The sequence below is a fragment of the Gallus gallus genome, chromosome 5 (assembly GCF_016699485.2).
Source record: "Gallus gallus isolate bGalGal1 chromosome 5, bGalGal1.mat.broiler.GRCg7b, whole genome shotgun sequence".
NCBI lineage: Eukaryota > Metazoa > Chordata > Aves > Galliformes > Phasianidae > Gallus > Gallus gallus.
In genome coordinates this window covers 53,603,678-53,618,416 of record NC_052536.1, presented here as the reverse complement: position 1 = coordinate 53,618,416, position 14,739 = coordinate 53,603,678, and the positions used below count along the sequence as shown (strand labels likewise).

General features: G+C 44.7%; 1 protein-coding gene across 2 annotated transcripts in view; it reads left to right on the top strand.

The window, feature by feature from the left end:
* PRKCH (protein kinase C eta) overlaps positions 1-14,739 on the top strand; it is a 105,317-nt gene that overhangs the window by 31,104 nt on the left and 59,474 nt on the right. For both annotated transcript variants that reach the window (XM_421417.8, XM_015287908.3), the window contains exons 3-6: positions 10,103-10,253; positions 11,014-11,048; positions 12,409-12,497; positions 14,188-14,317. In XM_421417.8, the coding sequence (XP_421417.4) occupies positions 10,103-10,253; positions 11,014-11,048; positions 12,409-12,497; positions 14,188-14,317 (405 nt within the window). The remainder of the gene's footprint in view (positions 1-10,102; positions 10,254-11,013; positions 11,049-12,408; positions 12,498-14,187; positions 14,318-14,739) is intronic.

Here is a 14,739-nt window from a genome sequence, read left to right as displayed (position 1 = left end):
CTAGAATCTGGAGTGGTTTCTATGCCAGAATCTCAGCTCTTTTCTGCCGTCTAGCTGTGAAACTTGTTGAGCCAGTGTGTCCCTCTGTCATCAGTGCTGTGTGCCCAAGGCCACAGGTGGGGAGCGGAGGGGAAAGCTGCTGCGCTTCCAGTGCGTGTGGACTTGTTCTCAGTGATGCTTTTGTTTTGTTAGAAAATTAGAGAGATCATCTTAAAAACAAAAATCTTTTCATTGCTAAGGTTACAAAGTGAAACGCTAAAATGCAAGGAAATGCTTGAGTTTGTATCTAAAGTTTGGTCTTCCTCTGTGATCATGATGCAGAGTCTAATTGCAGACCAGCTAAAGGCAGAAAGATATTTCATCTCCATCACGCACAGCTCATGGCCCTTAAGAGAGTGGTGAAGTATCTGGGCCCCCTGTCTGGTCCTGCACATGTTTTCACTTTGCATTATCTGAGGTCCTGTGTTTCGCCTCCAGATGTTGGATAAGGTAAGAAAAGCAAGTCCTTCAGAGAGGCACCAATATCCCATCCAAAGAGCTGATGGTATGTTGCACATCAGGGCAATCACGCAGCTCAGTTGTGCTGGCTGTTAGTGACACAGATCCTACAGAAAGCACAATGAAATCTGGCTGATTTTCCTTCCAGCTTGTTTTCACACCTCACATTGTGCCAGCGTAGCTGTTTATGGGGTGCACAGCAAACCAGATTTGGGTATTGATCAAGCTGAGAACAAGGAGGCAGGATGCTGCTATTTAGGGGAGCTGCTTAAATCAGTGTAAGTGCACTGTTGTGAGTATTGCCCTGCATTCTGACTTTCATGTTGTTTCTTTTGAGCCTAAACAAATTTCCTCTCCACGTGTTCCTTCTCCATGGAGGCACTGGGAAAAAGAAGAGGGGAGCTGAAGACTGAGGTGTTTATCACAAGCTGATGGAGAAGTTGACTTTGATCCTGAGTTAAATGTCTGTAACTGAGAGGGGTGAGATGGGAGAGCCCTTAGAGAGGCAGGCACAGCAATGGAAGGGGCTGCGAAAATCAGATTGATTGGTGGTACTGGTGGCGGATTGGTGAAACCTGCCAGGTCCTTAGAGTCATGGAGTTGTTTGAGTTGGAAGGGATCTTGGAAGGCCATCTAGTCCAACACCTCTGCAATGAGCGGACACCTACAGCTCGATCAGGATGTTAAGAGCCTGGTCTAGCCTGACCCTGAGTGTCTCCCTTCCTTGCATAGAAAGAGATCTTGAGCCAGTGCAAGCAACTCCCTCTACATGTAGCATCTGGCATTTTTAGAAGCTATACTTGCATGGATTTGGGACATCTGCTTTTGAAATCTCAGAAATGTGTCTCAGAAATGGAGAAATACGTATTGCAGCATGAAAACCCTATTGGGGAGAAGCTGGGGAAGGGGTTAGGTGTTTCCTTGCTGCGCTACCGTCATCTTCTCAATGAGAAGAGGTGCTGCCTTTTGACAAGTATCTTTGTGTCAGCAGTAAGCTTGGAATACGAGAGGCTGAATTTATTATTATTATTAACAAGTGCTTCTCTGTGGCAGCGTTTTGCTCAGCCCATGGTGTGTGGGAATCCGCGTGGGAGAGCGACAAGGTAAACAAGCCGCTTCTTAAGGTTGTTGCAATTCGGGAACTTATTAGCAAGCTGCCATATGGAAATCTTGAGAGCAGCAGGGATTGGCGGTGCAATCAGAGCTGAGCATGTGGCCACAGCGCTTGGGCAGGGTCCGCCCAGCCGTGGGGTGACCAGTTGGCCAGGAGGATCCAGCTGTTGCATGGAAGTGGTGGTGATTCAGGCGTTGGTCATCCTTCCACGCCAGTACAAAGCCAAAGCCCGAGCAAAGGCTTGGGAAAGGCTGAGGCATTGAGGATCGCTACTGCGCAACAGCAGTTGGCAGCCCAAGAAGCAGAACGGGGAGTGTTTAATTTGTCTGACTTAGTTAACTTTCCCAGTTAATTCCTTCCTGTCTAGTTTCCAGTTGTGCTTTTGGTTACATTCTGCTTTCCTGATGAAAGGTGCAGTGCCCTTAATAAGGAAACTTGAGGTTTTATCCCAGGGATGGCTGTGATGTTGAGTAATGTGGTTGCAATTTATGAAGTGGCTGCATGACGTTGAGTCCTTCTGGATACAAGCTGCTAAAGCAGGCTTTGTGTTCATCCCAGCCTCATTATGCATTTTGTCTCATGTTACATAAAGAATATCTTTCTGGTGCCCCCTCTTTGAGGCAGATGTTCAGCCTGTATCTCTCTGGAAAAGTTGCATTGCTTAAACAGTAATACGTGAATTGTAAGCAACCTTGTTTCAGTACATTTGTCTGACTTTCATCCTGAAGCCGATCGCGTAGCCCTGAAGGATGATGTCCCTGGAGCATCTACTTAAAAGTGGCTTTAAAATGCATCTGGTTAAAAATAGATGCATCTCAGAGCACGTGCCGTGCTGTGTAGGTCTGGCCTCCTGGTAGCATGTTGTAATCCCGCCGTGGAGCTGCCCATGAGCAGGAGTTGCTGGTTGTTACAACACACGCAAGCCCTGGGGCATCAGGATCAGGGGAAAGTTCAGGATCTCCCTGCTGCTTCCCCAGCGTGCCAATTACATGTTTCTCAAGGATTTTGCACAAGTGCTGGTAACTTTGACCTGTTAGCGCTGTCACTCCGTGAATGCTACTTGTGCTCTTCAGCCAGCACAGTGTAGTTTGAAATCTTCTAACACTGTGGGCTTCTGGTGAATGAATTAATCGTGGAAGAGGTCAAAGTTGCTTTGTTAGTTTTATTTTCCTGTTTTTAATGAATAATATGATTAAATGGCTTCCTTTCCTAGTAAATCGCATCTCAACATGTTTCTCTTCAGTTTAATAGGTGAGAGGGACTGAGAGGAGGCTTTACAATGGAAATTCACTTGCTTAAGCAGAAGGAAATAATAATGTGTATAAGTGATGAGGGGAGGAGAGAGAGGACTTGGTTTGTCTTTAATGAGTAATGCAGTAAGAAATACCATGCTACTAGAAGTCTTTGCACATCTTCAAGTGAAGGGGAAGATTTTCCCCATCTTGTGGTAAAGCTGAGCTTGCAAGCAGATCATAGGATCATTAAGGCTGGAAAAGACCTCTAAGATCATCTCATTCATGCCCACTGACCACATCCCTCAGTGCCACATCTCCGCAGGTCTTGAACACCTCCAGAGACAGTGACTCCACCACCTGGGCAACCTGTGCCAATGCATCATCATTCTTTTGGAAAATAAGTTTTTCCTAATATCCAACCTGAACCTCCCCTGGCACAACTTAAAGCCATTCCTCTCTTCCTGTTGCTGTTACATGGGAGAAGAGGCTGACACCCACCTCACCACAACCTTTTTTCAGGGATTTGTAAAGAGCAATAAGGTCTCCTGTGAGCTTCCTTCAGACTATACAATCCCCATTCTGTCATCTGCTCCTCCTCCTGAGGATCTTATGCTTCAGACCCTTCACAGCTTAGTTGCCCTTCTCTGGACACACTCCAGTACCTCAGTGTGTGTCTTTTAGTGAGGGGCCCAAAACTGAATACAGATCTTGAGGTGCAGCTTAACTAGAGCCAAGTACAGAGGGACAGTCACCTCCCTAGTCCTTCAGACTACACTATTTCTGATACCAGTTGGGATGCCATTGGCCTTCTTGGCTACCTGGGCCCACTGCTGGCTCATGTTCAGGCAGCAAATGTACTGCTCTGCCTGCAAAGCAGATATTACTGGCTGTTGCTTGCTGTTTGTGGAGTTCAGCCTATTTTTTTATTTTTATTTTTATTTTTTAATCACAGCTTTTCTCTGTTGTTGTCTGCCTTTAACACAGCTCAGCATGGCAGGACGGGGCTGTGGTGGCATACGGAGTTGCGCTGGCATAATCTTGGAGGCACTGGGTGAGGGAATCCATGGTGAGCAGGTAGTGGTGCTGGGGCTGCAGTGTGTTTGCCCACCCAGCAGCAGCTGGGAGATCTCGTGCAGCTGCAGCCAGAGGGAAACTCCTACCCACCCTGTGGCTCGATGTGAACCAACTGATCTACCCTGCTTTTCCAAACCATGTGGGTATTGCATGCCTCGTGGTGGGTACAGGCACAGGTACGACCTGGCCTTCCAGTTATGGCCTCTGCGTGGCTCTGAAGTGCTCAGGCCAGTATTCCAGATGTCTGCTCTCTCAGGCTTCTCCTTTAATACACAGTAAAAACCTCCTTACCTGGCATCTTCTTTAGGTGCACGTTGAGGCATGTTATCATCCCAGCCTGGTGTCTCTTTCAGAAAAGTATCGTGAGGTTAACATCCCCAAACTAATGCAAAAACTTGCAGAGATGGAATGATAAAAATGAACTTAAGGAAAGCATCTCTCACTGTTGGCAGAAAAAAAGCACACATAGGATGGAAAATGGAGCCGTCCTTTTCCCTCTCTTGCAGTGGTGTGGCTGTGAAGAGATGGGAGAGGGAAGCATGGAGGAGTGGCTGTCCCATCACATACAGACTAGCTGGCATGCAATGATTTCCCTTTCAGAACCCGATCTTCCGTGGCATGAGGTTGTTCATGTTCAATTGAATCTTTTATTATTCTCCATGCTCCCATACTCACTGCAGAATTGAATGAAGAAAGCTTTCTATTCATATTTCCCAGCTATGCACAACGTACTGCAGTGCTTTCTGTCAACTTTCATAAGAAGACTTACTAAAAGAAAAAAAAAAAATCCCAGACAGGATTTGTAAAAGCAGGTGTGGGGAATCGTATTTTTGAACCACCCTGTGCATGTCTGAAAAGCTGCATGGCAATCTTGATAAAATACTATGCAAAATAACCTGCATAGAATTCACAGTTGGTCTGTAGACTCTCGCGTGGCAGCAGTGTATGCCCTTGCTGGTTGCTTTAAGTTTCTCAAGCTGCCTTCTCGTGTTCTTACAGAACTTACGCAAACATAAAAAGCAGCCGTTCCTGCTGCATCCTTAGCCCTGCTGCCAGCAGAGCTTTGGCATTGCTGTATCTTTCTGGAAATAAGCTTGTAGTGAGATTTATAGCAGTAGCTGAATGCTGTCATGCTCACTAACACTGACTGAACTTTGTTGATCCAGTTCTCCCTGCTGCTGCACGCAACCATCGTCGTTCAGCCTCGTACTTTAATACTACTGACTGCTTAGAGCTGAGATGAGTTTTTGTCCTCAGCCTGGCAGGGAAGGAAGGAGGGTCTGCCCTACTTCAGCACATGTGTGAGAAACAAAGGCCTTGCCTTGACTGCAGAATTTGTGTGATTTGGTGCTCTGAGTGGGGCAAGGATGATTTGACATCTTGCACGTTTCCAAAACTGCTGAGAATTCCGTTTCATAGTGATGAATGGGAAAACTCCTATTCTGGAGGGTCCGAGCATCATTATTCCTCCTTGTTCTTTAGGACAGTATTTACTAGTTGGCATCTTAAAAGATGAACTGCCCATTAAATGGCCTTTCTGGGCAGTGTTGGTAGGAGACAGCCCAGTCTGTTAGCACCAGCTAGTTCTTTGGTCTTTGTACCACATGTCTCCCACTTTCAGAGGAGGAAGCAGCAGCAGCTGGTTCAAACATAAGTCCCAACCTCTGTTTGATGTGCCATGTGTCTGCTTTGCAATAAACCACTACTGGGATTTGAACTAATCTGCTTTTGTGCACAAACTGACAGAAACTGCAGGACAGAAGCTTGGATGGTTGTGAAGTGGAAGAGGAATCTCAAGTAGTTATCAAGTTCTGTGTGGATGTGGCTGTCTTCCCTTGGCAGGTTCCTGTGTTCAAGTAATTCTTGAAATGAAAACTCAGAACATCTGCAAAAAAGAAAGATTTTCAATCTATAGTGCATGTGCTGGGGAAGCAGAACTGTCAGCAAGGAAAGTACAGCTTTAGGTCATAACTTTTAAATCCTTTTCCCATTTCAGAGTTGGGCTACCCGACTCTTCGATGCTGTGTTGCATTTATAAGGTTCTAATTAGAAAGGCTTTCTGTGGTTTATGACTGTCCATGAGATTATGATGTTAACCATAACTCCTGGTTAAATGATATCGAGTCTTCACAAGGGATTTGTTTGTAAGATAGGATGCGTTCCAGCTTGGAAAATAAACACCTTGGTTTAACCTCTGTTTATTTTCAGTCAGTGTGGAGAAGTCTGATTTAGGTACGTATTGGGAGAGCTCCTGCAGCAATGCTGGAAAGGATGGGTGCACGTTCCCCCTCCGCCTTCCATTTACTTCATCTGTTTTACGTGTTCCTTTTTGTGCTCCCCCAGTAGTACTTGCTGGTAGGATGTGGCTAGGTGACCTTCACCCAAGTGGTTATGGCAGCAGTGAGGTCTGCTAGTTGAGTTGTGGCAGGCTTCAGGGCTTCAGCTACTGCAGGGTGCAGCTTTCCCGTACTGCTGTGGTTACACCACCACCGTGAGAGCTAAAAAACCCTTAAGAATAAAATAATTAAAACCAAAACTGCTGTTCCACAAAGATTTGTGAAGGAGTGAATTCTCTCTAGCAGAGCTTGCTTTGGCCTTCCTGTGTCAGGAGCTGAGCTCTGGCCAGGGCTGCTCGCTGGATGGAACAATGGGTAATGGCATCCATTGGCATGGATAAGTAGCTGTATTGCAACGGTTACACTTAATTGTCCTAAAGATCTGCATGGAGAGGCAGAGAGGGATGTCTGTGGCTGGGAAGGCAGGGCAGGTAACTTCTGCCAGGTGCCAGTGTGTACAGATGTCCACCGCTGGCATGAGCATGTGTTAGGCATGAGTGGAGATGGGGGAAGTGGAAGTATTTAACCTTGTGGTTGCTTTTACACATAGCTAGGCACAGTAAATACCCCATAGTTACAGACATCTACGTTTAGCCATGAATGCAGATAGCTCCCGTCGCTGGGTAAAATTACTTGTTTTTATAGCAGTATTTGGACATCTGAACCGTTGGTTTGGTGCTTTACCAGAAATTAGAGGCTTTCGAATGTCTGAGTCTTCTGAAGTGGTCTGGAGCAGCTTTGTTCTGTAAAACACTGTGAGCACACAGGAAGAAAACACAAATTCAGTAGGAAACTCTCCAGAACGCAGAACATGAACAGGAAAACTTCTGCACTGACATCATATCCCGTGACGTTACCAGCATGGGGACTGCTGCTGAGCTGGCCGTCCTGTCCAAGGGCATGCTGAGGATTCACTGCTTGACGAGGGCTGGCTGCTGGCAAGAAGGTGTCTTTGACAGCAGTGTGCTCCTCCACCATCTCCAAATCACTCTGCCTTGATGTCAGAGGGATGAGCTCACACGCTCTGTGGTGTGGCTCGTGGAGTTGCTGGGGATTTGTTCTATGGGATGTGGCTGTGTGTTTGGATCAGTCAGATCATATGATAGATGGTCTCCACCTCCACGAGGTGTGCCGGGCAATCCGCCCATTTTCACACCAGAGACCATCAGGAAGTGGGAGAGCAGTTAACCAGAGGGGTTGATTGCATGTTAGAAACAGTACAGGCCCTGCAGAGCTTAGATTTGTTGGAGTTTAATGCGAAGTGAATGTAAGCATGGGTGAGGATCACCTGGAAGATGTGCAGCATCTGAAGAAGTTGGTAGACATTACAGCAGTGTAGTGTGGGAAAATGTGAAATCTGAGAAATGCTTTAAGTATTAATGATGCACCATAGTGTGCCAGTGGATGGAGGCCAAGAGAGACTCAGGACAGGCCTGGGTTGTGATTCACCACTGCGGGCAGGGACAACATGAGCCAAATAGGGAACGTGTTTTCTTAAACTCTGGTAAATGGGAACGCATGATCCTTAAGAGCAAGAGGGGCTGGGCTCCTCATGGAGCAGTGGTATGAACCAAGCTGGAGACTGGGCTACTGCTTTAGGTGATTTGCTTACATGCTCAGCACCCACTCACAAACACTCAATTTTTGGAAGTAGGTACGTTCTGAACTCCAAGACTGGTGGTTTTGCCAACTGAGGTTTGTGGCTTTAATCCAGAAAAGCTGCTATATTTATGCTTACACCTAGATCAAGGAGATGTTCACTGGGATTTAAAGATGGCAAATTCCAAAATAATACAAGGAAACTTCACTTTTATTTTTGTTCTCTCACGTGAAGTTTGGGCTCTGTGAAGGAGCTGGCTCTTCACCTCTCTCGGGGAAGAGGGATGAACTGGTTGACCTCCTGAAGTTCTCCTCGTCATGTTTCCTAGGGCAGATAACAAGGCTATTGAGACTGTGCAATGATGATTGAATGTTGGGAAGGGATATTAAACCTCTGCACGTCAGCTCTCACTTAAGGAGATCAAAATGACATCTTGTGTGGGGGAAAGAGGCAAATTGCCTCACAGCTGTGGGGTTCCTCCATCTTGCCGTCATGTGTTTCTGGTTGCCCGCTGACAGGCAGGATGCTGTAAGAGATGGACCGATGTTCTGATTCAGTCTGGCACTTCCTGTGGTCCCCTGAGTTCTGTTGACTTCAGTGAGAATTAAATACATATTTAAGCACTTCGTAGAAGTGCAGGCTTTTCTACACCCGTCTCTGTGAGCAACAGCTTGAAGCCCAGCAGTGATAAAGGCATGTTTCTTTTGAGTGCTTGAATCAGCCATACCACATCCTTTTTCTGTTTTCATGAGAAAATCCTAATTTATAGCGTGCTTCCATTTTAAAAATAAATATAAGTTGTCTTATGGGCTGACCTCCATGTCACAGTTATGTCGTCGGGTCTGAAGTTTCCTATCAGTACCTGTGTAAGGGAAGGGACACATGCTGGACTGGCTGGGAGGATGCAGCAGGAAAATGTGAGCTTTATGGCTGGCTTTGCTTTGAAACCTGTGCGGCAATACCGAGAGGAATACATCACATGTCTTGCATCCCTTTGAAGTGGCTGGGTTCTGCAGTGTTGGGATGGCTTCCCTTATCTCTACTCATACAAAAAGGACGAGGAAATATGCCTGTGATGTGGGGCTCCTACACTTCAAGCCTTGATTGGGTTGACAGGTGTTTTTTGTTTGTTTTTTTGGGTTTTTTTGTTTTGTTTTGTTTTGTTTTTGGCATCAACAAAGCCGGTTGAAAGCAGGGAAATGCTCTGCCCCCTTTTAGTGGGTAGATGAAGTGGTAGGGTAACAGCTGTGTTTGGGTACTGCTGCTGCTCAGCAGCTCTGGGATGATCAGAGGACTGGGAAGTTTTCAGACCGCCTGCCTCTTCCTGTGCCCTTATATCTCTGCAGATGGGTTTGGCAATAGCTGGCTTTCGTCCTGTAACACCTTGCCCTCGAAGCAGGAGTCCTGCAGCAGACCCCAGCTTGTGTTCCCAAGATGCACTTGTTGGCAGGGCCTGAGCCTATCCCTTGGAAAGCAGCTAACTTGGAAACTGAATTTCATTTCTTTCTTCTGAGGCGAATGTGGCCCAGATGAGGCTTTGATCTGGGGCACTCAGATGAGTCTGACCTGGTCTGCACAAGGGTCCCAGAAACCAGATGGCTTTTTAGCTTCAATTTTTCAAGTCAGATGACTGCTGCTGTGCGAAAATAACTTTCTTGATGGAGAGCTCAGCTTTGTGTTTTAAGAGGATAAAACAATTACTTGTTTTATGTAAAATGAACTTCGCTTGCAAACTGTAATGCAGCTTACCTACACCTTGTAAAAAAAAAAATCAATTTTGAGATGATGGAGTTCTGAAATGCCTACAGCTCCTGAGGTCTTACTCTCTAGAACTATAAAATACTGTCTACCCTTTGGGAAACAGGCTCTCTAGAGAAAGAGGAGAATGGCACATACTATACAACACATGGTGGTACAGGAGCACAGCGTGAAATACTGAAGGTGGATGAGCACCAGCAGTGCTTGCTTTGGCTCAGCTCTGCCCTGTAGAGCTGGTCAATCTGTTGCATGCAGGTACATTTTCAGAAGTTATTACCCAAAGAGCTGTGGGTGTTGATAACTCATTAGCCTCGAGCTTCTGGTCTGTTTATACATTGTGAATCAATGGGTTGTTCACAATCAACAGGGGAGAGGAGGGAGAGAAAAGTGGGAAGACGCTGTTATTTCTAAATGAAGAATGTAATCTTCAGTTGGGGTGACAGTTATGCATGACAACACTAAACTTTTGTTGCTTTTTCTTGCATAGGGACCCTCCAGAGGGATCGCATTTTTAAGAACCTCACTCGGAAGCGCCAGCGGGCCATGCGGAGGCGAGTGCATCAGGTGAACGGGCACAAATTCATGGCTACCTACCTGCGACAGCCAACCTACTGCTCACACTGCAAGGAGTTCATCTGGTAAGAGTGGATCAATAGCGATGGTGCAGACTTTCCCATCCCTTCATATTCTGGGGATGGACGTGCCAATCCAGATGCTGAACATCATGGGCTACAAAAGTGATTGGCAGGGTACATTTACACTGCAAACCAGAGTCTTCTGCAGAGAGGCCAGAGCTGATGTGTAGGTTGGTTGCTGAAAGCCAGCAGGGAGAGCGTGGGGATAGGATGGTGTTCCTCGCCTGTATGCACAGAGGTTATTTCAGGAAAAAAGTAAGCTCTGCAGATGTTAGCTTGAGTGGGGCTTTGAGAATACAGAGAGAAAAAGAGTTGCTTGAAAAACTAGAGAAAATGCCAGAGAACAGAAAAGCCAGCAGAGGTGTAAGCTGTGGGATGATATGTGAGGGGGAGTAGGCAGAGCAGGAAGAGAAACTTATATGTCTCCAAAGAGTGTGAAGTGGGAGAGAGAATAATAGCGTGTGGGCTGTTGGGATCACTTTAAACAAGTGGGATGGGTGTTGTAATAGAGTATTTTAGAAGCTAGAGTGAGGGGGAATGTGAGGGATAAATGGACATTGACAGCATTGCCCTGAGCTCTGGCCCTTACAGTGCTTTGCTGTGGTCGTGCCCATATTGAATTGCACCATTATTGCTGGGCAGTTTTACCCCAGGGATCTGGTCATTTGGGATCGTCTTGTCTTTTGACTCTCTCTTCTCTAAGTGGTCTACAGGTAGGCTGGCTTTCTGATGTTAAATTATGTTCATGTTTTGTTTTGAACAGGGGTGTGTTTGGGAAGCAGGGATACCAGTGCCAAGGTAAGTTGCTCAGCTTCTGCACTCTGTGTCTGTCAGATGTGCTGTCTCAGGAGCACTCCCCCTGCTGCTGCTTACAAGCCTCTCTGAAATCACCACTCATATTCTTTCCCAGCCAGCTGAAGCCGAGCAGCTGTCAGGTTGTTGGCGTGAGTACATGCAGGAGCAATCACCCATGTTCATGCAAACATACAGGGATCCAGTTGCTGCGTTTCACCCACAGTGTTCCTCCTGCACAGATCCACTGAGTTGCACCTGAAATGCAGTGCCTAGCTAGGCTTGAGACCCAGCATCCCTTCAGTGCAGTGTCTGACTGTTAACTCTGTTTGAATGGCCACCTCCTTCCTTTCTCTCCCTTTGTGGCTACACAAAGTGAAATTAGGGATGTGACTTCAAAGGGTAGTTTCATGGCCTGGTACAACACTTCAGCCTGAATGCCTGTTTTGGCTAAGTAGCTGGATAGATGTTTGTGGTCCTCGTTTACACTTAATTATTGTTCTTCCTTTCCATTTTTCTGTGGTAAGAAGGAGGAGCTACTTGCTTTGCAGGTGCATGGTCACTCAGGCCTTTTAACATAGTCTGTTCCTTGTGCAGTAGGTATCCTGCATAAAATCTCTAGGTGAAAATGAATGTTATTTTTCAGATCCCTGTGATGAATGCAAGCCTGAATCAACAACAAACAGAATAGTGTGGGACTCTGAAATGTGTCTGCAACTTATGGTTCCCATTAGAAAAAGCTCCTTGCATAGTCAGTAGCAATGGCTCTTAGTGGTGACTACAGTGCGTGTTGGGTTATGGAGTGGAGGAACCCAAGTTCCTTCCAGCCAAGCCAGCTTCAGAGCTGCAGAGAATCCAGCTGTGCTTTAGGGCTAACTAGCCCTCTTAATGAGGGCTAGCTGATTAGCCCAGACATAGCATTATTCTGCTGCAGTTAGCTCATATCCAGCACTGCACTGAGCCTTACTGACAAACTAATTGACAGCGCTCATCCAGCGGAAGAGGCACTGTGTTACTGAGATGTAGGGATGGCTTTTGGTATCTCAGACCTGTGTTTGTGTATGTTATATGAAATACCATGTGATGAAGTGCAACGGCAGTTTTTTTGGGTTCATTTCACAATGTTGTTTCTGTGTGAATCACCCATATTTTATGGCAGCTGTGAATGATCTGGTGCAGAATTTCTGTTGAAATGGGTTGGAGATAAATCTCCAAATTTGTTTGGAGATCCTGGAAATTCCTGATTATTTTTCATGTTTTTACTGTGTCCTGATGATATAACTGATCTTTAAAGAAACCAGATTGTGAGGTGATGTGTTCCAGGTCTTTCAACAGCTCTTTTCAGCATGCCTCTTTTATTTCCTAGTATGCACCTGTGTTGTACACAAGCGCTGCCATCATCTAATTGTTACAGCTTGCACGTGCCAGAACAATACTAACAAGAACGATCTCAAGGTAAAATTGGTGTTTGTTATTTTGGGTCATCGTAATTAGTGAATCTTCAGGGTTGTATGGGTGGCTGGGCATTTTCCCATAGTGAAACTTACTCTATGTCCCTTCATTCATGGATTTAAAACTGACGAGGAATGATAGGGGTATGCATCAATACCATTATAATAGGCAGTTCAGTATCATCTGGTTGGTTGGTTATCATCTTGATTATCATCTTCTCTTAATTCCACTAACTAGATGGACTAGCACATAATTTAGGAAGATTCTTCATCCAAACACATCAAGATATAGCAAAACAACCACTTTCCTTGATAATTTATTTTCATGATTGTCGTCATCTGAATTTATACCCTGTTCTCACTGTGGATTTCTCTGGCTTGAAAATCCAGCCACTGCTCTTTGTTATGCCTTTCTTTTTTATTTCCTTGTAATTTAAAGTGCCGATTTGGTCGTTGCATCATACCTTTACTCTATGAAATTATTTATGTTGTAATAAAGAAACCTTTGCATAACTTGTGTTTCTGAAGGTTGTTTTCTTTTTTGTGTGTGCTAGTTTTGGCTATATTTAACAGGGGTAATGTCCCTACCTAGAGCTGCACTGTGCATTGCATGTCTCATTTCTATAATTGGAAATTGTTTAATAACTCTTTGAGGGAAATTCAACTGAAATGTTTGTAATTGGGAGGTAGTTCTATTATATCCCATGTGGAAACCTTCTTTGCGGCACATACACGCAATTGTCTTTCCTTATTATTTCTTAACGTGGAACTGCTGAGCTAGACTTCTTAGAATGACCTCGCCAAACCAGATGAAAATAAGCTAAAATGCTTAAGGCTAAAGTGCAATTCAATGCTGAGTTTTGTCACCCATCTCATAGGATTGTGAGTGGTCTATAACATATCTGAGTGACGTGGTTTATTGGGCATGGTGGGGGTGGGTTGACAGCTGAACTACATGACCATAGAGGTTCTTTTCCATCCTTAATGATTCTATGATTCTAATTAAGGTACTTGAAAAGATGATAGAGATGAGGAGGAAACGCTTTAAACTTATTGTTTCAGTAGGCCCTTCAAGCATTATTAAGCCATGGGTTCACCCTTGTTGAGGCACAAATTAGAAAGTAATTAAGAGGTTAAATGGGAATTAGTTCTTTCAGCTGATGTAATATTTTCTAAGGTGTCTTTGAGATCAGAACAATCCCTAGTTGAAAAAATATAAGGTTAAACAGGAGAGCAAGCAATAAAGCTAAATGTGGGTCTGAAGTGAACGAGGAAGAGGAGAAAAGAAATAAGAATTTTAGGATGAAGTAGGAAAGTTATTCCATACTAAATCTCATAAATAGGTAGTAGATAGTGATAGAACATTTGGAAACTGGTTGGTTACAAAATGCTGTAGCTGCAATTTAAATTTGGCACTTAAATATGATAGATTTGTGATGAAGTAATCTCTACTTCCTAATTCTAAGTTTGCTGTAAGAATGTAAAATTGGTTAGGTTGCCCTTTTTAAAATCTGCTTTCTCACATATTCTGGGCTGCCAGGAAAGTAAACCAGAGCAGTGAAGTGATGGATTGGGATGTTTTCTGGTTTGGGTTTATTTCCATAGTTCTGCAGTTAAGTGTTGATACGTAAACAAACATCAGTATATGAGTATATTTGAATATTGCAATCTGTGCTTTTCTTCTGGTCCCTCAGGTGACTGAACAGAGGTTTGGCATCAACATCCCTCATAAGTTCAGTGTCCACAACTACAAAGTCCCGACGTTCTGTGACCACTGCGGTTCCTTGCTCTGGGGAATTATGCGACAAGGCCTACAGTGTAAAAGTGAGCAGCTTCTTACTGTAGTCTTTCCACAGAAATGTGTGTATTTCAGCCTCTTAATGTAGCCTTGATTTGTGCAACCTTCTAGGGAAGGCCAAGCAATAGGTCTGCATCTTTGCGAGGATTACAGAAATACTGATCTACTTGTTGATCTCAGATTTCCAGGACATTCATTCTTTACTCTCAGCACAGCTTTGGTTAATTTGTATTGTTGATTTTTTTTTTTTTTTTCATGAGTATGACTTCTTCCTGCGTTAATTTTTCTCTTTACTTGGAAGTTGATTGACTGTCATGCTGTTAATTGGTGACAGAACAGATCCATGGTTTTGTTCTGGTGATCCAAACTGTAAAATCAAATGGGTAACTCACAATTTCTGTTTGCCTTCATCTCCCACAAGAGGGTGTATGTGTGTCTCTGAGTGAGA